At 47.1% G+C, this 25,351-nt stretch overlaps 1 protein-coding gene across 8 annotated transcripts in view; it reads left to right on the top strand.

Moving 5' to 3' along the window:
• The window catches only part of DOCK7 (dedicator of cytokinesis 7), a 210,088-nt gene that overhangs the window by 161,705 nt on the left and 23,032 nt on the right, over positions 1 to 25,351 (top strand). For 4 of the 8 annotated variants that reach the window (XM_038752929.1, XM_038752928.1, XM_038752925.1 and 1 more), the window contains 12 exons: positions 1,605 to 1,759; positions 4,208 to 4,390; positions 4,513 to 4,648; positions 5,486 to 5,582; positions 6,593 to 6,610; positions 7,983 to 8,079; positions 9,502 to 9,636; positions 12,012 to 12,164; positions 13,513 to 13,671; positions 14,560 to 14,660; positions 18,451 to 18,643; positions 23,766 to 23,909. In XM_038752929.1, coding sequence (XP_038608857.1) covers positions 1,605 to 1,759; positions 4,208 to 4,390; positions 4,513 to 4,648; positions 5,486 to 5,582; positions 6,593 to 6,610; positions 7,983 to 8,079; positions 9,502 to 9,636; positions 12,012 to 12,164; positions 13,513 to 13,671; positions 14,560 to 14,660; positions 18,451 to 18,643; positions 23,766 to 23,909 — 1,571 coding nt within the window. The remainder of the gene's footprint in view (positions 1 to 1,604; positions 1,760 to 4,207; positions 4,391 to 4,512; positions 4,649 to 5,485; positions 5,583 to 6,592; positions 6,611 to 7,982; positions 8,080 to 9,501; positions 9,637 to 12,011; positions 12,165 to 13,512; positions 13,672 to 14,559; positions 14,661 to 18,450; positions 18,644 to 23,765; positions 23,910 to 25,351) is intronic. The other 4 variants (XM_038752931.1, XM_038752930.1, XM_038752927.1 and 1 more) reach the window with 1 other exon arrangement.

Here is a 25,351-nt window from a genome sequence, read left to right as displayed (position 1 = left end):
GTTGAACCAAGAAGTTTGCTTTTTTCCTGATTTAAAACTGGGCGGCTGAGGGACTCTGTGTAGGATCCAAGGCCGCCTCAACCAGTCAATCAATCGATCGTATTTATCGAGCGCTTACTGGTGTGAAGACCACTGGACTGAACTCTTGGGAGATTTGCACTGTAAGTAGACCAACGGCCAAGTTGACCGTCTGACCTGGGAACCGGACTGGCCTTTTGATGGCTCTTCCCGAGCCTGTCTGTGGCTCTTCCCGAGTGTGTTTGGAGTTCATCTCTAACTGTGTACTCCATCTAACCCCTGCCCGCCACGGGGCAGGTGATTAAAGTAGTCAGTCATCATGCCCCCTCCTACCTCACCTTGCTTTTCTTCTATTACATTCCAGCCCACTCACTTTGCTCCTCTATTGCTGCACGTCGATCTCATCTATCGGGCCGCCGACCTCTCACCCACATCCCGCCTTTGGCCTGGAATGTCCTTCCTCCTCTAATCCGACAATGACTCCCGTTTCAAAGCCTTATCTGAAGGGACATCTCTTCCAAGAGGCCTTCCCTGACTAAGCCCTCCTTTCCTCTTCTCCCACTCCCTTCTGCGTCACCCTGACTCACTCCCTTTATTCACATCCAGTGCCCTGCACATAGTAAGCGCTCAATGAATACGATTGATGATGATCCCCTCCCAGCCCCACGGCATTTACATACATACCTGTAGTTTATCGATTTATATTAATGTCTGTCTCCCCCTCTGGACTGTAAGCTCGTTGTGGGCAGCGAATGTGTCTGTTTATTGTTGTATCATATTCTCCCCAGTGCTTAGTACAGTGGTCCGCGCACAGTAAGTGATCAATAAATACGAATGAATGAAGAAGGGAAACTTTTCCCAGGCCGTGGCTCCTGGCCCCTGAAAGCTTTCCCTCCCCAACCCAAACTCTCGTGGAATACTGTCGGCTTCCAGAGGATTAAGACTCAGAGCAGGAGGTCGACCGCTAGCCCGTTGGTTCCTTTTATTTAAAGGAGCTGTCCTTCTGTGTTGAATTTCTCTTGCTCATTTGCTTTTTCTAAAATTAGCCAATAAATTCATTCAGTCCAATTGAGCGCTTACTGTGTGCAGAGCACTGTACTAAGCGCTTCTAGGGGGCCTTTGTCCCCACTCAGGATGGCAACTGGAGAGTTTCCCGTACTCTACCAGTCTCGGCTACGGGAGGGAGAGTCAAGCAGAGGCCTACCCATTCCATTCCTAGCTTGGGCTAGCGAGTGGAATGAAATCTGCTAAAAAAGCAAAACTCCCCCGTGCTGGGCAGCAGCGGCACTGGAGTCGAGGGCGGAGATGGTAAACCACTTCCAGATTTTTCCCAAGAAAACTCTTTGGATCCGCTACCAGGACGATGGCAGATGGAGGTGGGGCGTTCTGGGAGAGGTGTACCCATGGCATCGCTATGGGTCAGAGACGCCTCTACAGCATAAGACAGGACAAGGGGGTCTTTAAACAACAGGATCTGGGGGTGACCGGAAAGAAACAGTATGCACTGTATTATGGAGGGGGATGGGAAAAGATCGGAAGCCTGTTCTTTGACTCCTTTTCGGGGGGGGGGGGACATTCCTCTCCAGAAAGCCACAATCAGCGGGGCCGCCCCGCCTGCGTAGCGGTTGATGAGTACGAAAATGAGGGCGGAAACATGATCAGTCAGACGGTTGCCATGGCGATTGCAGGGACATCGGTCCCCCAGCTCACGAGGCCCAGCAGCTTCCTCCTCACGGCGTCGGTACGAAAATCCTCTTTCTCAGAGTTGGAAAGAAAAGTCAAATATTTGCGCCGGACGTGCCTTTAAGCCACACGGGCTACAGAGCGGTAGCTGATGCAAGCTCGTTCTAGACATTTCGTCAGGGGAGTGGGTGGGATGGAGAAAAAGAAAGCTTCAGTAAAGGGCAGTTTTTGCTTTGGAAGCACTGCAGATCCCGTGTAATGAAGTCTGCGGTATTTTTACCTCTTGCATCATGAGCCCCTGTGTTTAACTCTGTAAAGCGTTTAACTGAAAAATATTTTTTAACTGGCCTATTCATGTTTGGTGTCAGCCTTCAGGAAAAATTCTTTGGGAAAGTTCGGGAACAGTCATTTACATTATGGGGGGAAGTCATTTTATTTCTCACCCTACCCTAAAACCCTTTCCCATTGTATCAATCAATCAATCAGTTGTATTTATTGAGTGCTTACTGCATACAGAGCACTGTACTAAACTCTTGGGGGAGTACAGTACAACAGAGTTGGTGGACAGTTTCCTGCCCAAAGCACGCTAATGGTCTAGAAAGGGATGTAGACATTAATATAAATAAATTAGAGATGTTCAGTCATTAAGTTGTATTTATTGAGCGTTTACTGTGTGCAGAGCACTGTACTAAGCGCTTGGGAGAGTACAGTCTGAGTTGGTGGACATGTTCCCTGCCCACAACAAACTTACAATCTAAAGGACTATAGTAGTAAAGAGTGTTTCTGTCCATTAGAGTGAAAGAGTATTTTTTTTCTTCATTGGAAATCTGCATCATATTACATTTTATCGTGGCTGTAATGGGTTCTAATCCCAGCACTGCCACTTGTCTGCTGTGTGACTTTGGGCAAGTCGCCTAACTTCTCTGTGCCTCAGTTACCCCACCTGTAAAATGACGATTAAGACTGTGAGTCCCACGTGGGACAACCTAATAACCTTATATCTACCCCAGCACTTAGAACAATTTTGTTTTGTTTTGTTGTCTGTCTCCCCCTTCTAGACTATGAGCCCGTTGTTGGGTCGGGACCCTCTCTATATATTGCCGATTTGTACTTCCCCAGCGCTTAGTGCCGTGCTCTGCACACAGTAAGCGCACATAGTAAGCGCCTAACAAATGCCATCATTATTATTATGATGATGATGATGATGATGATGATGAAGTTGATGATGATGAAGTCCGCAACATCTTCCCAGACCTACCTCTCTTCTTCTCCATTTAAATAGTTACCATTGTGATCCAAGTGCTCATCATTTGCCAACTAGACTATTACTGTGTTCACCTTCATGCTTTCTTCTGAAAATGTCATTTAAATGTTAATTTATTAGTGATATTTTCTTCTTTATATGTTTTTGTTCTTCTTCCTTTTGTGTTTTAACGTCTACCATGGGCCTGTCCTATGTACTTTCTTAGATTAAAATATCCCATAAAGCAAGTATCATACCTGGTTCTACTTCTGTTTTTCCATAAACTATTGATTCTGGAAAGATTATTACAGAACAGCTAAAACATTCAGTGGCCAAGTGCTTAGTCCAGTGCTCTGCACACAGTAAGCGCTCAGTAAATACGATTGATGATTATCCGTCCTCTCTGGGGGACACTGGCTTTGCTAATCTTTAAAGAAACTGGTAGAAAATGAACAGAGATGTATCTAACACCTAAGGCAGTGAAAGTACACATTTGCGCCACTCCATAATCTACAAGTCCTAAATGTTTTCTGCTCCCTGGCTGAAAGCACCGCACAGTTAGCCAACGAGAAATGTCACAGGCGAACGTCGTCTTAGATAGCTTTCCGAGTTCCCCCAAGAGTGGGCCAGAGCCTCGACTGGTTCGTTAAAATTTTGTCTGAACAAAGCACAGTTTGTATTTTCCTGATTTAGAACTGGGCAGCTGAGGGGCTCCGTGCATTACCCACGGTTGCATCCATCAATCAATCAATCAATCACTAATCGAGGCCCACATTCGGGAGGGGCCGACAACCACAAGCCTCTTGTGTGAGTAAATCCCTCAGGGAAGTTCAGGACACGGGCACAAAGCAGCAGAAGTGGTGGGACTCCATCAGGGAAAGGCTCGCAGTCAGTCAGTCGTACTTATTGAGCACTTACCGGGTGTAGTGCACTGTACTAAGCGCTGGGAAGAGTACAGTATAACAGATCCAGTCCCCGCCCACAGCGAGCTTACAGTCTGGAGGGGGAGTCAGATATCATACTCTCATGAAGTCTTTCTGTCCAGATTCCCCCAGCGATACAAGATAGCTTTACTACCCCCCCACCCCCACCAATAAAGGCAGTAATTGTACATTCAATCATATTTATCAAGCGTTTACCATGTGCATAGCACTTGTTCCCGACACCCAGGATTTGGAGATTTCAATTTACGCTGCCCGTTCCCTTTGGGGGTTCCTAAACCCGTGGTTCCGGGTCCCCAATCTGCCATCCTTTCTCATCCAGAGCGGCCGACAGCATTCGACCTTCTCGGCGGAATCCAGCCGGAGCCTTCTGATCTGTCTCCTGTGGGTCCTCAAAAACGCCGACGAGACCGTCCTGCAGAAGTGGTTCACAGACCTCTCGGTCCTGCAGCTCAACCGGCTGCTGGACCTGTTATACCTCTGCGTGTCCTGTTTTGAGTACAAAGTAAGCGTGATGGCTCGGCTCGGGACGGCTCTCCAAAGGAGCATGGCGGGCACGGGGCTCGGGAGAGGAGGAAGCCGGGTTTTCCCCCCCCAAGGACTCGGGGGTTGCCGTTTAACTTTTAGGGGAAGAAAGTCTTCGAGAGGATGAACAGCCTGACTTTTAAGAAATCGAAAGACATGAGGGCCAAACTGGAAGAAGCTATTCTCGGGAGCATAGGAGCCCGGCAAGAAATGATGCGGCGAAGCCGAGGACAGCTGGGTACGTTCGGAGAAAACGCTTAACAAATACCATCATTATTATTAATGCCCTCTCCTGCTGGATGTTGTTTCTCGGGGGCTTTCTGGCGTGGGGGTCTTGTGCGATATGTCTTAGAGTTGTCTGTAGAATTTGAGTAGAATCTGCACGGAGAGCGGGTCTGATGGCCCAGCCAGCCTCCGGTCATTGACGCTTGGAGGAATCGTGGAGGGAATAATCATCCCCCTTGATGGCCATTCGCCACTCCAGTGTCCTCAAAATTCCCTTCAGCACTTACGGTCTTTGGGGAAATTGAACCGGAATACCAAGTGGGGATGTGTTATTTATCGGTCTTCTTCTCTTTCACTGCCCCTGTCCTTCCGGGTTGAGTGGGCGCTCTGACCCTAACTCGTGTTATTCTTGCCAATTTTTTATTTTCACCCAGTTTGTACACCCCTCCAGTCCCCTCCATGGGCTGGATGTAACTGTCAGCGAAGATTTGAACTGAAACAGATTTCTCTCATGATTTCTTAGTGTGCTGGGTTGAAATATAATTGACCCTGCCCAGTTTTTCAGCTGGATCTTGGTGACCGGGTTCAGATGTTTTGCTGTCGTGCTGGTGGTTTTGCAAACACATCCCCATTTGGTGCAAGGAGAAATAACATTTGGGGGTCTCAGCATGATTTGCATCAGTGTCTGCCTCCCCCTTATAGGCCGCAAGCTCGTTGTGGGCAGGGAATGTGTCTGTTTATTGTTGTATTCTACTCTCCCCACGCTCAGTACAGCGGTCCGCACACAGTAAGCGCTCAGTAAATACGATTGACCGGCTGACTGACGGGATCGGTTCTGAATTTTCGGCAGAGAGAAGCCCATCAGGCAGTGCATTTGGAAGTCAAGAAAACTTGAGGTGGAGAAAGGATATGACTCACTGGAGACAAAACACAGAGAAGCTTGACAAGTAAGCAGTGCCGCCGTATCTATGTGGCCGAGCCCATCTGGAAGAACTTTGGAGGGCGTTCTTCCGCGGGCCTTGGCATTACGTGGCATGATCCCCTTCAGAAAAATGTCAGCGGGAGATGAAAAAGCCTACAGAAACTAGACTCTAATTGGAGGGCCCTATTTTAAGACTTTAGCGAGGACTCTAAACAATTTAGGGCGTCCGTAGTCTGGTTGAGCCTGCCATCGGTTTAAAAAGCAGCGCTAAAAAAATTCCAGTATTTTTTGAAGGCTCCCAAGGTGCTAAGCACCGCGGCGGCGGCGGCTACAGAGAACCGTATCAAAGTCTGTGTCCCAAACGGGGCTCTCAACCTTATATAACCTCCATTTATCTGAAGGGGGGAAACTGAGGCACCGAAAGAGGGAGTGACTTGCCCACGGTCACACGGCAGACCAGTGGCCAGAGCTGGGACGAATAACAGTAATAACCGTGGTATTTCGTTGAGCCCTTTCTGTGTGCCAAGTGCTGTGCTAAGCACTGGGGAAGATAGAAGATAATCAGAATAGACACAGTCCCTGCCCTACAGAGGGCTTACAGTCTAAGTCGGAAGCAGCAGCATGGCTTAGTGGATAGAGCCCGGGCCCGGGACTCAGATCTAGTCTGGATGTCTAATCCCGGCTCCGCCACCGTCTGCTGTGCAACCTTGGGCAAAACACTTGACTTCTCTGTGCCAGAGTCTGAAGGAAACTCTCATAAACCTCTATAGATTTTTCATTATTTTCCAACCACTCCCCTCCCCATTCAGTGTCAACCCCACACCTTCTAACTCATAATGAGGTGTATGGGGAACGTACGGGTGCAGTGAGAGAGATTTTGTTTGCTCAAAATGGCCTATTATTGAGGTTTCGCTTTGTTTCCCTTTAATTCCCGAACTCATCCTTGAACTCCGAATGCCTGCTTTCTGTTTCTCTTCCTGCGTCTGCTCTAACCCTTCACTGTGGTTGTTTTTCCACATGCGCTGTGTTTTTTAGAAGCCACAAAGCGTCCAGGTACTCAAGCTTTGGAATCCTGCTTTATATCTGCATCCGCGTGCTAAATCCTCTCAACTCCGTTGGTGGGGTTTAGAAGAAAGCCTTTGTGTTTAACTGTCAAATCTGACTTTGCTTTGAGCGGGCGGCGGGGGTTGTTCTCCTTCTTGGAGATTTTAGGAATTGCAGTCAGTGTGCTTCTGTTTGCCTCTTTTTCCGAAGACATTTGTTCACTCTGGCGGTTATTTGAATTTCCTCGACACAGTTAATCGGCCAAGGAAACTTGTCCGCAAGTAATAACCCAGTGCAAATGATGGCAGTTCCCAGACGTAAGTCGGGAGGTTTTAGAAGTTTCTTCCCTTGGTGCCGTAATACTTTCTCCCTTGTGATTGTGTGAGCGGGGCGAGCCCAGATGAAAATTGATTATACTGCTGCTGAGGTCGAAACTGATATCAGAACAAAATGGTCAAACCTTGGGCGTTTTTGGTTCACTTTGCCCTCACAGAATAGAACGCAGAGAATGATAAAGTCAAACCCAATTCATTTACGATATCAGATTGTTTCTGGAAATCAAATGCTCTCTTTGGCTTAAAGTGATGCCCCGGTGGTCAGACAGGCAGTTTGAGAGGGAGCACTGACCAGAGGATTATTTAGAGCGAGGCAGCAGTCTCCTTTTCCAAATTGCTTAACTTTCCCAAGGGATAATTTGGGCACCGGGAGAATGCAGCGCATTGGACGGAAGCGTGGCACGTATAACAGCAATTCAGTCCCACAGCTCGCCGCAAACTGAAACTGCCACCTCAGGAGACGCGCGCCCATTTTCTGGGGAGATAGAGACACCTTTAGAAAAACCAAGTACTCTACTCCAGCGAAACACTCTGAAACTCCTTGAAACGGTAAAACACCCCCTCCACCCTCGGAGTTCGGAACGCAGAAGGTCTCAACTGCCCGAAGTTTGAAGTTGTGCGGTCAGAACACAAGTTCCCCTATAACCGCTTTGTGTCGATGCCTTTTCGAATAACAGTGAACGTGCCCCTTTCTGCTATCTGCTGCATGACCGAAAGCAGGACACGTGTGCTTTTAGCGGTATCGTTTCGTGGAACCGTTGCCAGCCACCTTTGGGCCCCCGATCTGTCGGCATGGCAGGACGGAGGGGAGGGTGAAAATCTGAGCTTGCGTGTTTTCCTTTGCAAAATCCAGACGCCTCCTCCTCCGTGCTGTGGTTTTCACGCGTTGGAGTGTTTCTTTTCAGCGTTTTTAAAAATGTTGGACTCTTGCCGGTTGTGCACTTTTTGATGAGTTTTCATGAGAATGCAGATTTCTTTGGGAGGGATTTGGCTCTGCCCGCCTCCTCTCAAAGAAAGCGATTTATTACGCTTCTTTCTCCTGATAGGTCCAGAGCAGAGATAGAACATGAAGCGCTCATCGATGGGAACCTTGCCACTGAAGCAAACCTAATTATTTTGGATACCCTAGAGATAGTCGTCCAGGTAAAATGGGGTGGGAAATAAAGGCAAATGGGAAGGAACGATCCCGACTGAGTTTTCCTGGGTTTAAGTTGCATTTTGACTCAGCTGTGTGAATGGTAAATTTCCGTCTCGCGTCCAGCGGAATGCAGAATTGATTAGAACTGACAACTTGCAGGGACCGTATTTTCACCCAGCCCCGGCTGCATTTGGGACTGGTCAATTTCTGCCCCGCGTCCAGCGGAATGCAGAATTGTCCACTTTCCAGGACCATATTTTAACCGAGCCCTGACTCTATTTTTTTCCTCTCACGCAGTTTCTTTAGTAAACCCACAGGTCCTGGTGTGAGTTCACCTTCAACTTCCTCTCCTATCACCTGGTCTCAGCTCCCAGAGGGTAATCTTGCCTTCCATCAGGGGGAAGTTGGCAGTTAGGAAAGCAAGAGACATAGGGGCTTGAAAGGGAGGATTTTCCTCTCTGGAGTTGGGCTGGGGTCTCCAGCCTGCCCCCCCTGTAGTTAAATCTGTGGACTTTTGCGGAGGAGACGGCTCTCGGAGCGGGTAAGAAAGGGATGTAGTTTGACAAAGTTGAAGGGGGCACACTGGGGAAGATGGGGTTCAAAGGCAGGTGAGCGGGGATCACAAACAAAGGACCATTTGGAGGTTTGCTCCGAACAAGGAGGGTAGAGCGGAGAAAAGGAACAGACAGGTAAGAAGGAGTCCGAGGATGCAACCTCAGCTCTTCCAAGTTGGGGGTCTCCTCCGGCCTTTGAAGGGCCCCATCCTTCGGGGGGTCCTGTCTGTTATTTGGGGGATAAGTCTCAGGTGTGTCCTTATGTGGAAGTGAGGGAATGTGTGGACTGGGCCTATCTTGTGTGGTTGGGATGTGAAATGGCCTCTTCCTGCGGGAGTATTGAGAGAACGAGAGAGAGAGAAGGAGCACTGGGGAGGACACCAGGAGATGGAGCAAAATGAAGGAGGCGGAGAAAGAAGTAGAAGAAAAAGAGAGTGGGAAAAGTAGAGTCTAGCACTGTGCTCTGCACACCAGTGGGACCTCAGTAACTGCTGCCAACGGAAAGGGGAAATGGCGAGTAGTAAAAGAGAAAGGAAGGGAGAATAAGCGTGGAGCTAGAAAGAAACAATAAGAGGGGCAAAAGACAGGTCTCACCTTTTTTACCCTCCTCCTCATCATCATCAATCGTATTTATTGAGCGCTTACTATGTGCAGAGCACTGTACTAAGCGCTTGGGAAGTACAAATTGGCACCATATATAGACAGTCCCTACCCAACAGTGGGCTCACAGTCTAAAAACCCCTCATAAGTTCCTCTGTGGAAGAACGGAAAAGGAAAGGGAATGTTACGTTTAAAACTAGAAGTGCACATCTCCTCCACAGTAAGAGGGAAACGCCAACCCTGAACGGTAAAATCGTTTGCGTTTTCTTCCAGACCGTCTCGGTGACCGAGTCCAAAGAGAGCATCCTTGGTGGAGTGTTGAAAGTGCTCTTACACAGCATGGCATGCAACCAAAGCGCCCTTTATCTGCAGCACTGTTTTGCCACCCAGAGGGCCCTGGTTTCCAAGGCAAGTTACCTTGGGACTGGCATCTTTCGAAGGACACGTCCCCAGGGTCGCCCGATCCTGGCTCGCCTTCTAATCATTTTAGGACCCAGGCTCCGGTTTGATATAAAGGATGCGGTCGGCAGACCGCGCCTCCCTTTTATTTTTCCTCCTTCTTGCTGCGGACCCGTTCTTTGTAACGCGTATTCCCCAGGACGAACAGGGCAGAAAGAAGAGGGACACTCAGTGCTCAGTCCTTACTGTCATTAGTAATTATTTATAGTTATTAAGGACTTAATGTGTGCTAAGTACTAGGGTGGAAAAAGGATCGATCAATTCAGTCGTATTTACTGAGCGCTGACCGTGTGCAGAGCACTGTACTAAGCGTTTGGGAGAGTACGATGTAACAGAGGTGGTAGATGTGCTTCCTGGCCATGCAGAGCACTGTACTAAGCGTTTGGGAGAGTACGATGTAACAGAGGTGGAAGACGTGCTCCCTGTCCACGAGGAGCTTACAGTCTAGAGGGGGAGACAAACGCTAATGTAAATAAATATTTTTGTTACTGAATTTGAAACTCTTATCAACCTACCTCTTAAAAGATTCTGAAATTGGATACAGTCCCTGTCCCCCCAGAGGACTCATGGCCTATAATAATAATAATAATAATAATAATAGTGGTATTTGTTAAGCACTGACTATGTGCAAAACACTGTTCTAAGTGCCTGGGGGGGATACAAGGTGATCAGGTTGTCCCACTTGGGGCTCACAGTCTTAACCCCCATTTTACAGATGAGGTCACTGAGGCACAGAGAAGTAGCTTGCCCAAGGTCACACAGCTGACAAGTGGCGGAGTCAGGATTCGAACCCATGACCTCTGACTCCCAAGCCCGGGCTCTTCCCACTGAGCTATACTGATTCCCTAACCTATAATAATAATAATGGCATTTATTAAGCGCTTACTATGTGCAAAGCACTGTTCTAAGCTGTGGGGAGATTACAAGGTGATCAGGTTGTCCCACGGTGGGCTCACAGTGTTCATCCCCATTTTACAGATGAGGTAACTGAGGCACAGAGAAGTGAAGTGACTTGCCCAAAGTCACACAGCTGACAGTTGGCGGAGCTGGGATTTGAACCCATGAACTCCGACTCCGACTCCAAAGCCCGGGCTCTTTCCACTGAGCCACGAACCTATCTTGTCCCCATATTGCAGGTGTGAGAGCAGGGGCCCAGAGAGGTCAAGTGACTTGCCCTGGGTCACACAGCAAGGAGAGCCGGGGCAAGCAACCCCGAGCTGCTTCCACAAGGCCAGGCCGCCTCCTCAAAATAAAAATAAGTCCGTCATGCTCCTGCATGGCGGCACTGGGGAAAGATTTCGTGTAGGAGGAGGCTAAAACCTCAAGCATAGTTGGAATCGGAAGCAGCGTGAATCAGTGGAAAGAGCCCGGGCTTTGGAGTCAGAGGTCATGGGTTCAAATCCCGGCTCCTCCAATTAATCGGCTGTGTAACTTTGGGCAAGTCACTTCACTTCTCTGGGCCTCAGTGACCTCATCTGGAAAATGAGGATTAAGACTGTGAGCCCTCCGTGGGACCACCTTGTAACCTCCCCAGCGCTTAGAGCAGTGCTTTGTACATAGTAAGTGCTTAATTCATTCATTCGTTCAGTCGTATTTACTGAGCGCTTACTGTGTGCAGAGCACTGAACTAAGCGCTTCGCACTGTACTAAGTGCTTAGCACTGTACTAAGCACTGTACTAGCTTAATAAATGTCATTATTATTATTAGTATTAGTATTAGTATTGACCACAGCTCTGCCTAAGAGACCAGTGACATGAACCGTGAAAGTTAACTGCAGTTGGTGACACTGAGTGTTATCTGTCTGATGAGAAATGGAAAAGGGGCCCAGAGAAGCAGCGTGGCTCAGTGGAAAGAGCCCGGGCTTTGGAGTCAGAGGTCATGGGTTCAAATCCTGGCTCCGCCAATTGTCAGCTGGGTGACTTTGGGCACGTCACTTCACTTCTCTGGGCCTCAGTTCCCTCATCTGGAAAATGGGGATGAAGACTGTGAGCCCCCCTCCGTGGGCCAACCTGATCACCTTGTAACCTCCCTAGCGCTTAGAACAGTGCTTTGCACATAGTAAGCGCTTAATAAATGCCATTATTATTATTATTATTATTATTTTATCACGAGGCTACCCTCGGTGTTTGTCTGCCGTGCCAGGCTGTCTCTAAGAAGGCAATGTTTTCTGTCTGGGGAGAGAGGCATCACCCTTCTTACTCCCAGAGACAGAAATAGGGTGCTCGTGTTAAAATTTTTTGCCAGTGAAAATAGGCCCGACAATCGAGCGGGGTAGACGTGGTCGGCGTTCCCGGAGTCTAAAAAAGGTGTGCTCTCCTTACAGTTCCCTGAACTCCTGTTCGAAGAGGAGACGGAGCAATGTGCCGATTTATGCCTCCGCCTCCTAAGGCACTGTAGCAGCAGCATCAGCGCCATTCGATCCCACGCTAGTGCCTCCCTTTACCTGCTGATGAGACAAAACTTCGAGATCGGAAACGTAAGGATAATTCCTTTTTCTTTTTTTCGCGTCATAAGAGATTGCTGGTGTGCCCATAAAACCATCTCTCTTGAGGACCGCAGCTTCGGCTTTCCACGCCCCGCCCGGCAAAACGGCTTTCCTCCTCCCGCCGTGGATTTCTGTAACTTCCGCGGTTCCCTTTTCCGATTTTTGACCCACGCTGAAGTGCTGCTGTCGTCTGTTGAAAGCGGTGATCCAGGGACGTCCGTCTCCTTTATGCCCTACGGTCTTGAATTGCGTCCTGTGAGGAAGGTTAAATGGGCTAAGTAGCTAAGCGGCAGATTGTCAGCCGTGTGACTTGGGGCAAGTCACTTCAGTCAATCAATCGTATTTATTGAGCGCTTACTGTGTGCAGAGCACTGTACTAAGCGCTTGGGAAGTACAAGTTGGCAACATATAGAGACAGTCCCTACCCAACAGTGGGCACACAGTCTAGAAGGGGGAGACAGAGAACAAAACCAAACATATTAACAAAATAAAATAAATAGAAGAGATATGTACAAGTAAAATAAATAAATAAATAAATAGAGTAATAAATATGTACAAACATATATACATATATACAGGTGCTGTGGGGAAGGGGAGGAGAGGGGGACGAGGGGGAGGGGAGCAATGTGGGCCTCACTTTCTGGGCCTCAGTTCCCTCATCTGTAAAATGGCGATGAAGACTGTGAGCCCCCCCGTGGGACAACCTGATCACCCTGTAACCTCCCCAGCGCTTAGAACAGTGCTTTGCACATAGTAAGCGCTTAATAAATGCCGTGATTATTATTAATAATATAGAGAGACAGCATGGTGTAGTAGAATGAGCACGAGCCTGAGAGAGTTTGTGGGTTCTAATCCTGGCTCTGCCAAGTCTGGCTGTGTGACGTTGGGGAAGTCACTTCACTTCTCTGGCCCTTAGTTCTCTCATCTGTAAAACGGGGATTATGACCGTAAACCACGTGTGGCACGGGGATCGTGTCCAATCCGATTACCTCCAGTTCTTATAGCAGTGCTTGGCACATAGCAAATGCTTAACAGGTACCACGATAAATAAATAAATTATGGATATGTACATAAGTGCTTCTAGACCGTGAGCCCATTGTTGGGTAGGGACCGTCTCTATATGTTGCCAGCTTGGACTTCCCAAGCGCTTAGTCCAGTGCTCAGTAAGTAAGCGCTCAATAAATACGATTGAATGAATGAATGAAAGAGGAAATGAGGGCTTAGGAGCCAAATTGGAGTCATCCGCCTCCTGAAGGACTGAGTAAACCCGTAACTACTTGAAAAGGGCATCTCCCCTGACTTGTTCAGTCGGTAACAACCGGACCGTTCTGTCCCGTAGAACTTTGCCAGGGTGAAAATGCAGGTGACGATGTCCCTGTCCTCCCTGGTGGGAACATCCCAGAACTTCAATGAGGAGTTTTTAAGGCGCTCCCTCAAGACCATCTTGACCTACGCCGAAGAAGACCTGGAATTGAGAGAGACGACGTTCCCCGATCAGGTCAGAAAACGCCGCGGAGAACCGGGGAGGGCGGGCTGGCCCGAGCGCCAGAGCGGGTTGTGTCCGTTCTCAGCTGAACGCTCCCACCTTCACAAATGCCTCTCCGACTCTCGGGTCTCAAACTGGAGCTCTGCTAGCGAAAAGGCACCGATATTAATCCAAGCCAACCGGGAAGTGTTTCTTTTTTCCGGTCATCATCATTCAGTAGCGCTTTTTTACGTGTCTGGCCCCCGTCCACCTCTCCCTCCCGCTCCAATCCCAAATGGTTTGAAGCACTCAGGTGGGTCGTTCTGCTCGTTCTCCCAGTGCAAAGGAAAAGCCGCCTCCGACAGCGGAGATCGGCCTGAAACAGTACGACGATACGCACGCAGACATTCACTCTCGTTAACCTGCGTGCTCCGGTGAAGTTTGGGGGCGAGATGGTCCCTTTTGTAGTTGAAACTTGAGCACGGCATTCGAATCGCTGGGGTCTCTAGGACGTCTGCCTCGGAAAGCGCAAAGTCGTGGCCCCCGAAGAAGGGCACCCACCTTTCGTTTTGAGCGTTGGGGCGCATATGAGATGGAGGTTGGAGGGGACGGCGGAGGAGGAAGTGGAGGGCAAAAGGGTAAAAGAGGAAGGAAGGGAAGGGAAAAAGAGGGGAAGGAGGGGCTGTAGAAGATACAGGAAGGAAGGAGAGTGGCCAAACGGGCCAGCCCCAAAAGACCGGCGGAGCTGAAGTGAATAGCGTCGGCCCCACGGTGCTCGCGGACCTGGTGCCAAATCGGTGCGTGTCAGGACCGTCGAGCCATTCCCCAAAACGCCCTTGAGCTGGGTTGATTTAGGAGGAAACAGCGGTTTAAGCCAGAAGCTGCAGAGGCTAACCCCTTCCGACGTTTTCCGGGCTACAGGTCCAGGATCTGGTTTTCAATCTTCACATGATCCTTTCGGACACGGTGAAAATGAAGGAGCACCAAGAAGATCCAGAAATGTTAATCGATCTGATGTACAGGTATCGGTCGCTCGGGGCCCGGGCCGTTCCGGTTTTCCACCCTCTCACTTTCCCGTCCCCGGGATGCTCAGGGCTCTTTGCAGAATGCTGTCCCTCTGGTTGTTGGGTAAGAGGCAAGGGAGCGCTGCCATTTTCAGGAGGAAAAAATGGTCCCAAAGAATGTTTATTAACGTGCCCCATGGACAAGGTTACAATAATAATAATGATAATAATAATTGTTAAGCGCTTACTATGTGCCAGGCACTGTACCTGCCGCCGGGGTGGATACAAGAAAATCGGGTTGGACACAGTCCCCGTTTCACGTGGCACTCGTAGTCTTAATCCCCATTTTACAGATGAGTCCCAGAGAATTGAAGTGATTTTGCCCAAGGTCATCCAGCAGAGAAGTGGTGAACCCGTGATTAGAACCCAGGTCCTTCTGACTCCCAGCCTGGGCTTTGTCCACGATTTCACAGTGTTTCCCTAGTGAGGAAGGTCAGAAATGTAGTGCCTTCTGTGGAGACCGACTGCGGGAGAGCTTGTCTTTTTTGCCACTCGTTTACACGCCTCAAATCCATCCACCTGTGCACTTTGCATGGGGGGCGAGTGCAAGCAGGAGGGTGTCTCAGTGAGCACATTGGGGTCGGGAATCATCATCATCATCAATCATATTTATTGAGCGCTTACTATGTGCAGAGCACTGTACTAAGCGCTTGGGAAGTACAAATTGGCAACATATGGAATCCCTCCTAGTCGTGATCCGTTGGGACCCTGGCCGCTCCCTGTATGGCCTTGTGGAAGGTGAGCATTTGACTAAGGTAGCCCCTTTTACAGTTTTGGTTAATCATCAAAAATTGCCTCCTCCACGGGGCTTTATTCATGGCCTCACACCCGATCCTGCCGCCTAAAAGGAAAATCGCATGGCAATGAACACAATGTTGTGTATCTAGATAACACTTCTAAGACCATGGGAGATTTTAGGTAAACTGGATCTGCTCTGGCCAGGGGACCGAAACGCAGAGCACTGCATTTCTTTTTGTGTAGTACTCAGCAGGGTTAATAGTCTATGCTCTGTTCATTCATTCATTCATTTTTATTGAGCGCTTACTGTGTGCAGAGCACTGTACCAAGCGCTTGGGAAGTCCAAGTTGGCAACATAGAGAGACCGTCCCTACCCAACAACGGGCTCACAGTCTAGAAGGGAGAGACAGACAACAAAACAAGCTATATTAACAAAATAAAATAAATGGAATAGTAAATATGTATAAGTAAAATAAATAGAGTAATAAATCTGTACAAACATATATACAGGTGCTGTGGGGAGGGAAAGGGGGAGGGGAAGGAGGGGGCTCAGTCTGGGAAGGCCTGTTTTCTTTATCCCCGTCAAAGTACAATCAATCAATCAATCAGTCGTATTTATTGAGCGCTTACTGTGTGCAGAGCACTGTACTAAGCGCTTGGGAAGTCCAAGTTGGCAACATATAGAGACAGTCCCTACCCAACAGTGAGCTCACAGTCTAAAAGGGGGAGACAGAGAACAAAACCAAACATACTAACAAAATAAAATAAATAGAATAGATATGTACAGGTAAAATAGAGTAATAAATATGTACAAACATATATACATATATACAGGTGCTGTGGGGAAGGGAAGGAGGTAGGATGAGGGGATGGAGAGGGGGACGAGGGGGAGAGGAAGGAAGGGGCCACTTTCTTGAATGCCATCGTCATTATGAACCATGTTTATTAAGCGCGTCCCAGTTCTTCTGAAGTTTCCTCTCTCCTCCCCCCACAAAGGAGAAAATCTATCCTCCCCCTCTAATCATTCATTCAATTGTATTTATTGAGCGCTTACTGTGTGCAGAGCACTGTACTAAGCGCTGGGGAAGTCCAAGTTGGCAACACATAGAGACGGTCCCTACCCAACAACGAGCTCACAGTCTAGAAGACTAATCGCGCATCGTTGTCCCATCCTGCCTGATTTCCCCTCAGCCGGTCTCTTCTGGGCCAAGCCCCTCGCTTCCTTTCCCTTCATTCATTCATTCAGCCGTATTTATTGAGCACTTACTGCGTGCAGAGCACTGTACTAAGCGCTTGGGAAGTCCAAGTTGGCAACACATAGAGACGGTCCCTACCCAACAACGGGCTCGCAGTCTAGAAGACTCCTCTAATTGCCCATCGTTGTCCCATCCTGCCTGATTTCCCCTCAGCCGGTCTCTTCTGGGCCGAGCCCCTCGCTTCCTTTCCCTTCATTCATTCATTCAGCCGTATTTATTGAGCGCTTACTGCGTGCAGAGCACTGTACTAAGCGCTTGGGAAGTCCAAGTTGGCAACATATAGGGACGATCCCTACCCAACAATGGGCTCACAGTCTAGAAGACTCCTCTAATCGCGCATCGTTGTCCCATCCTGCCTGATTTCCTCTCAGCCAGTCTCTTCTGGGCCGAGCCCCTCGCTTCCTTTCCATTCATTCATTCATTCAGCCGTATTTATTGAGCGCTTACTGCGTGCAGAGCACTGTACTAAGCGCTTGGGAAGTCCAAGTTGGCAACATATAGGGATGGTCCCTACCCAACAACGGGCTCACAGTCTAGAAGACTCCTCTAATTGTGCATCGTTGTCCCATCCTGCCCGATTTCCTCTCAGCCGGTCTCTTCTGGGCCGAGCCCCTCGCTTCCTTTCCATTCATTCATTCATTCAGCCGTATTTATTGAGCGCTTACTGCGTGCAGAGCACTGTACTAAGCGCTTGGGAAGTCCAAGTTGGCAACATATAGGGACGATCCCTACCCAACAATGGGCTCACAGTCTAGAAGACTCCTCTAATCGCGCATCGTTGTCCCATCCTGCCTGATTTCCTCTCAGCCGGTCTCTTCTGGGCCGAGCCCCTCGCTTCCTTTCCATTCATTCATTCATTCAGCCGTATTTATTGAGCGCTTACTGCGTGCAGAGCACTGTACTAAGCGCTTGGGAAGTCCAAGTTGGCAACATATAGGGACGGTCCCTACCCAACAACGGGCTCACAGTCTAGAAGACTCCTCTAATTGTGCATCGTTGTCCCATCCTGCCCGATTTCCTCTCAGCTGGTCTCTTCTGGGCCGAGCCCCTCGCTTCCTTTCCATTCATTCATTCATTCAGCCATATTTATTGAGCGCTTACTGCGTGCAGAGCCCTGTACTAAGCGCTTGGGAAGTCCAAGTTGGCAACATATAGGGACGGTCCCTACCCAACAACGGGCTCACAGTCTAGAAGACTCCTCTAATTGCCCATCGTTGTCCCATCCTGCCTGATTTCCCCTCAGCCGGTCTCTTCTGGGCCGAGCCCCTCGCTTCCTTTCCATTCATTCATTCATTCATTCATTCATTCAGTTGTATTTATTGAGCGCTTACTGTGTGCAGATCACTGTACTAAGCGCTTGGGAAGTCCAAGTTGGCAACATATAGGGACGGTCCCTACCCAACAGCGGGCTCGCAGTCGAGAAGGGGGAGACAGACGGCAAAATATATTAACAAAATAGAATCAATTTGTACAAATAAAATAATAAATAGAGTGATAAATACATACAATAGAATCAATATGTACAAATAAAATAATACAGTGATAAACATGTACAAACATATGTAGAGGTGGTAGTATATTAGCGTCGTCCATCCCCCGGGCCCAGACAGGCCGACCCTGGCTCCGGCCGTCCCTGTGGTCAGATCGCGGCTTCGCCAGCCATCAGGGCCGAACCGAAGTCGGTCCGGGGCCGGCGGCGGGCCCGGCCGCTCGGGGAGCCCGGGCCAACGGCGAAGGACCTCTCTCCCAAATAGAATCGCCAAAGGCTACCAGACATCCCCCGACCTGCGCCTGACCTGGCTGCAGAACATGGCGGGCAAGCACTCGGAGCGGAGCAATCACGCCGAGGCCGCCCAGTGCCTCGTCCACTCGGCGGCCTTGGTGGCCGAGTACCTGAGCATGCTGGAGGACCGCAAGTACCTGCCCGTGGGATGTGTGACGTTTCAGGTAGGACTTCCCCCCAGAGGGACACCTGGGTGCGAGTGGGACCGTTCTTTGGAGGGAGGCGGGTAATAATAATAATAATAATAGCATTTATTAAGCGCTTACTATGTGCAGAGCAATGGGGAGGCTACAAGGTGATCAGGTTGTCCCACGGGGGGCTCACAGCCTTAATCCCCATTTTACGGATGAGGTAATAAGCACTGGGGAAGCTACAAGGTGATCAGGTTGTCCCACGGGGGACTCACAGCCTTAATCCCTATTTTACAGATGAGGTAATAATAATAATAATGATGGTATTTGTTAGGCACTTACTATGTGCAAAGCACTGTTCATTCATTCACTCATTCAACCGTTCTTTGGAGGGAGGCGGATAATAATAATAATAGCATTTATTAAGTGCTTACTATGTGCAAATTACTGTCCATTCATTCATTCATTCATTCAACCGTTCTTTGGAGGGAGGCGGATAATAATAATGATAATAATAGCATTTATTAAGCGCTTACTATGTGCAGAGCACTGTTCTAAGCACTGGGGAGGCTACAAGGTGATCAGGTTGTCCCACGGGGGGCTCACAGCCTTAATCCCCATTTTACGGATGAGGTAATAATAATAATAATGATGGTATTTGTTAGGCGCTTACTATGTGCAAAGCACTGTCCATTCATTCACTCATTCAACCGTTCTTTGGAGGGAGGCGGATAATAATAATAATAATAGCATTTATTAAGCGCTTCCTATGTGCAAAGCACTGTCCATTCATTCACTCATTCAACCGTTCTTTGGAGGGAGGCGGATAATAATAATAACAATAGCATTTATTAAGTACTTAATATGTGCAAAGCACTGTTCATTCATTCATTCATTCAACCGTTCTTTGGAGGGAGACGGATAATAACAATAATAATAGCATTTATTAAGAGCTTACTATGTGCAAAGCACTGTTCTAAGCACTGGGGATGCTACAAGGTGATCAGGTTGTCCCACGGGGGGCTCACAGCCTTAATCCCCATTTTACGGATGAGCTAATAATAATGATAATGATGGTATTTGTTAGGCGCTTACTATGTGCAAAGCACTGTCCATTCATTCACTCATTCAACCGTTCTTTGGAGGGAGGCGGATAATAATAATAACAATAGCATTTATTAAGCGCTTCCTATGTGCAAAGCACTGTTCATTCATTCATTCAACCATTCTTTGGAGGGAGGCGAATAATAATAATAATAGCATTTATTAAGCGCTTCCTATGTGCAAAGCACTGTTCATTCATTCAACCGTTCTTTGGAGGGAGGCGGATAATAATAATAGCATTTATTAAGCGCTTACTATGTGCAAAGCACTGTTCATTCATTCATTCAACCGTTCTTTGGAGGGAGGCGGATAATAATAATAATAGTAGCATTTATTAAGTGCTTACTATGTGCAAAGCACTGTTCATTCATTCATTCAACCGTTCTTTGGAGGGAGGCGGATAATAATAATAGCATTTATTAAGCGCTTACTATGTGCAAAGCACTGTTCATTCATTCATTCAACCGTTCTTTGGAGGGAGGCGGATAATAATAATAATAGTAGCATTTATTAAGTGCTTACTATGTGCAAAGCACTGTTCATTCATTCATTCAACCGTTCTTTGGAGGGAGGCGGATAATAATAATAATAATAGCATTTATTAAGCGCTTACTATGTGCAGAGCACTGTTCTAAGCACTGGGGATGCTACAAGGTGATCAGGTTGTCCCACGGGGGGCTCACAGCCTTAATCCCCATTTTACAGATGAGGTAATAATAATTATAATGGTGGTATTTGTTAGGTGCTTACTATGTGCAAAGCACTGTTCATTCATTCACTCATTCAACCGTTCTTTGGAGGGAGGCGGATAATAATAATAATAATAATAGCATTTATTAAGCGCTTACTATGTGCAAAGCACTGTTCATTCATTCAACCGTTCTTTGGAGGGAGGCGGATAATAATAATAATAGTAGCATTTATTAAGCGCTTACTATGTGGAAAGCACTGTTCATTCATTCATTCAACCGTTCTTTGGAGGGAGGCGGATAATAATAATAATAGCATTTATTAAGTGCTTACTATGTGCAAATTACTGTCCATTCATTCATTCATTCATTCAACCGTTCTTTGGAGGGAGGCGGATAATAATAATAATAATAATAGCGTTTATTAAGCACTTACTATGTGCAGAGCACTGTTCTAAGCACTGGGGAGGCTACAAGGTGATCAGGTTGTCCCACGGCGGGCTCACAGCCTTAATCCCCATTTTACGGATGAGGTAATAATAATAATAATGATGGTATTTGTTAGGTGCTTACTATGTGCAAAGCACTGTTCATTCATTCACTCATTCAACCGTTCTTTGGAGGGAGGCGGATAATAATAATAATAATAATAGCATTTATTAAGCGCTTACTATGTGCAAAGCACTGTTCATTCATTCAACCGTTCTTTGGAGGGAGGCGGATAATAATAATAGCATTTATTAAGCGCTTACTATGTGCAAAGCACTGTTCATTCATTCATTCATTCAACCGTTCTTTGGAGGGAGGCGGATAATAATAATAATAGCATTTATTAAGCACTTACTATGTGCAAAGCACTGTTCATTCATTCATTCATTCAACTGTTCTTTGGAGGGAGGCGGATAATAATAATAATAATAGCATTTATTAAGCGCTTACTATGTGCAAAGCACTGTTCTAAGCACTGGGGAAGCTACAAGGTGATCAGGTTGTCCCACGGGGGGCTCACAGCCTTAATCCCCATTTTACGGATGAGGTAATAATAATAATAATGATGGTATTTGTTAGGTGCTTACTATGTGCAAAGCACTGTTCATTCATTCACTCATTCAACCGTTCTTTGCAGGGAGGCGGATAATAATAATAATAATAATAGCATTTATTAAGCGCTTACTATGTGCAAAGCACTGTTCATTCATTCAACCGTTCTTTGGAGGGAGGCGGATAATAATAATAGCATTTATTAAGCGCTTACTATGTGCAAAGCACTGTTCATTCATTCATTCATTCAACCATTCTTTGGAGGGAGGCGGATAATAATAATAATAGCATTTATTAAGCACTTAACTATGTGCAAAGCACTGTTCATTCATTCATTCATTCAACTGTTCTTTGGAGGGAGGCGGATAATAATAATAATAATAGCATTTATTAAGCGCTTACTATGTGCAAAGCACTGTTCTAAGCACTGGGGAAGCTACAAGGTGATCAGGTTGTCCCATGGGGAGCTCACAGTCTTAATCCCCATTTTACAGATGAGGTAGCTGAGGCGCCGAGAAGTTAAGTGACTTACCCAAAGTCACACAGCTGACAGTTCATTCATTCATTCATTCAACCGTTCTTTGGAGGGAGGCAGATAATAATGATAATAGCATTTATTAAGCACTTACTATGTGCAAAGCACTGTTCTAAGCACTGGGGAAGCTACAAGGTGATAAGGTTGTCCCATGGGGAGCTCACAGTCTTAATCCCCATTTTACAGATGAGGTAACTGAGGCACCGAGAAGTTAAGTGACTTACCCAAAGTCACACAGCTGACAGTTCATTCATTCATACAGTCGTATTTATTGAGTGCTTACTGTGTGCAGAGTACTGTACTAAGCGCTTGGGAAGTCCAAGTTGGCAACATCTAGAGACGGTCCCTACCCAACAGCGGGCTCACAGTCTAGAAGGGGGAGACAGACAACAAAACAAAACATATTAACAAAATAGAATAAATATGTACAAGTAAAATAAATAAATAAATAGATTAATAAATATGTACAAACATATATACATATATCCAGGTGCTGTGGGGAGGGGAAGGAGGTAAGGCGGGGGGGGAAATTTTGGCCAAAATTTCAACCTAGTCTGACAGATTAGGGATAAGTGCGAGGGATTCGGCATCAGCGACACTCGCACTCTTTGGCCGCAGTCATTCATTCATTCAATCGTATTTATTGAGCGCTTACTGTGTGCAGAGCACTGGACTAAGCGCTTGGGAAGTCCAAGTTGGCAACATATAGAGACGGTCCCTACCCAACAGTGGGCTCACAGTCCCGTCATCGTCGGTGGTATTTATGGAGCGCTTACTGTGCACAGAGCACTGTACTCAGCGCTTGGGAGAGTACGGTACAACTGAGTTGGTAGACGCCACATCATCATCAATCATATTTATTGAGCGCTTACTGTGTGCAGAGCACTGTACTAAGCGCTTGGGAAGTACAAGTTGGCAACATATAGAGACAGTCCCTACCCAACAGTGGGCTCACAGTCTAAAAGGGGGAGACAGAGAACAAAACCAAACATACTCGTCGGCGGCCTCGCCTTCAAAACAAAGGACGATTCCGTTTCCCGGAGTGATAATAATTCACTGTTGTCGTTAAAGACTTACGTGCCATTTTTGATGGTGCGGGGTAGTCATTTGGGAGATTGAGTTCATTGAAGGCTGGGAACATCAGTCCTGTTTATTGGTGCTCTTCCCAAGCAGTGCACTGTATTAGCCGTCCTTTAGCATTTCTTGGTCTTCCTGTCTACATCCCCTATCCCGTGTTCCTCGAAGTGTAAGAAGATCCATTAGGTCAGAAGGAAAAATGTTCGTTGGAAGCACTTAAACTCCTTAAGAGAAAAGTGTTTTATCAAACCAAGGTAACAAGAGTGGCTCTCAATTTGATTCATTACATGTCACCTTATAGTAAATTTTTTTTTGAGGAGAGGGGCTGGAATGGTGGTATGCTGGTGGTTTTGGGTTTTTTTTTTTAAATCACGTATGGTCAAATCAATATGAGGGGAAAGGGGCTGATTGAGAAGGGGTAGGATTTACAAATAACGAAGCTCAGCTCAGAGCAGCGTTAGTTATTCGCCCCTCCTGTTTCATCAGTCAGAATGTATTTTGTTTGGTATTGGTATTTTTTATTGGTATTTGTTGGTTTTATTGGTATTCTGGTATTTGTTCAATACCATAATCTGTACTTGTTAAATACCAGGGTGTTAGCCAATCACATCTCTGTCCCCAGCGGCTCATTCCTAGACCGTCTGCTCAGACATCTCGGCATCTTCATTCAGCAGCAAGCGACTTTAAAGCGCTGATTTTGTTTCTCTAGAACATTTCCTCGAATGTTTTGGAAGAGTCCGCGGTGTCGGATGATGTGGTCTCTCCCGACGAGGAAGGAATCTGCTCCGGAAAGTACTTCACGGAAGCCGGACTGGTGGGATTGCTGGAACAAGCGGCAGCTTCTTTCTCTATGGTAGGTGACGCTCAGTTATCTCCCTCTCCTCAGGCTTTACCGCTCGGAGTTTCTCAGTCCACACCCGGATCCTGCTCTGTTCCATCCTCAACAGAACTTCCTAAGAATGAATTCCCATTACCATCATCATTCATTCAATTGTATTTATTGAGCGCTTACTGTGTGCAGAGCACTGGACTAAGCGCTTGGGAACTACAAGTTGGCAACATCTAGAGATGGTCCCTACCCAACCGCGGGCTCACAGTCTGGAAGGGGGAGACAGACAACAAAACAAAACATATTAACAAAGTAAAATAAATAGAATAAATAGAATTAAGCGCTGGCTATGTGCAAAGCACTGTTCTAAGCGCTGATAATAATAATAGCATCATCAATCGTATTTATTGAGCGCTTACTATGTGCAGAGCACTGTACTAAGCGCTTGGGAAGTACAAATTGGCAACATATAGAGACAGTCCCTACCCAACAGTGGGCTCACAGTCTAAAAGGGGGAGACAGAGAACAAAACCAAACATACTAACAAAATAAAATAAATAGAATAGATATGTACAAGTAAAATAAATAAATAAATAAATAAATAGAGTAATACATATGTACAAACATATATACATATATACAGGTGCTGTGGGGAAGGGAAGGAGGTAAGATGGGGGGATGGAGAGGGGGATGAGGTGGAGAGGAAGGAAGGGGCTCAGTCTGGGAAGGCCTCCTGGAGGAGGTGAGCTCTCAGCAGGGCCTTGCAGGGAATAATAATAGCATTTATTCATTCAGTCGTATTTATTGAGCGCTTACTGTGTGCAGAGCACTGTACTAAGCGCTTGGGAAGTACAAGTTCATTCATTCATTCAATCATATTTATTGAGCGCTTACTGTGTGCAGAGCACTGTACTAAGCGCTTGGGAAGTACAAGTTCATTCATTCATTCAATCGTATTTATTGAGCGCTTACTGTGTGCAGAGCACTGTACTAAGCGCTTGGGAAGTACAAGTTCATTCATTCATTCAATCGTATTTATTGAGCGCTTACTGTGTGCAGAGCACTGTACTAAGCGCTTGGGAAGTACAAGTTGGCAACATACAGAGACGGTCCCTACCCAACAGCGGGCTCACAGTCTAGAAGGGACAATGTACCTGCCCTCAAGGGGCTTTACAGTCTTAATTGAGGGAAGCAACCCAGCAGGCATAAGAAAGGCATAAGAGTCACAGCATAGATGCAAGTGAGCGCTTAGAACAGTGCTTGACACATAGTAAACGCTTAAGAAATACCATAAAAAAAAAAGATCAAAACAAACTTCAGCGATGAAAAAGCCTGGGATAAACACAAGAGCTGAGGGGGGCCGAAGGGTTGACGTGACCGGGTTGGTGGGGGGAAAGTGAGGAATGGCTTCTGAGGGAAAAATGTCTTTTTAAGAGGGCTTTGACGGTGGGGAGGATTGTGGTTTG

Source organism: Tachyglossus aculeatus, chromosome 10 (genome assembly GCF_015852505.1).
Source record: "Tachyglossus aculeatus isolate mTacAcu1 chromosome 10, mTacAcu1.pri, whole genome shotgun sequence".
NCBI lineage: Eukaryota > Metazoa > Chordata > Mammalia > Monotremata > Tachyglossidae > Tachyglossus > Tachyglossus aculeatus.
The sequence above is the reverse complement of the archived record's forward strand: the minus strand, read 5'-3'. Positions and strand labels throughout refer to the sequence as shown.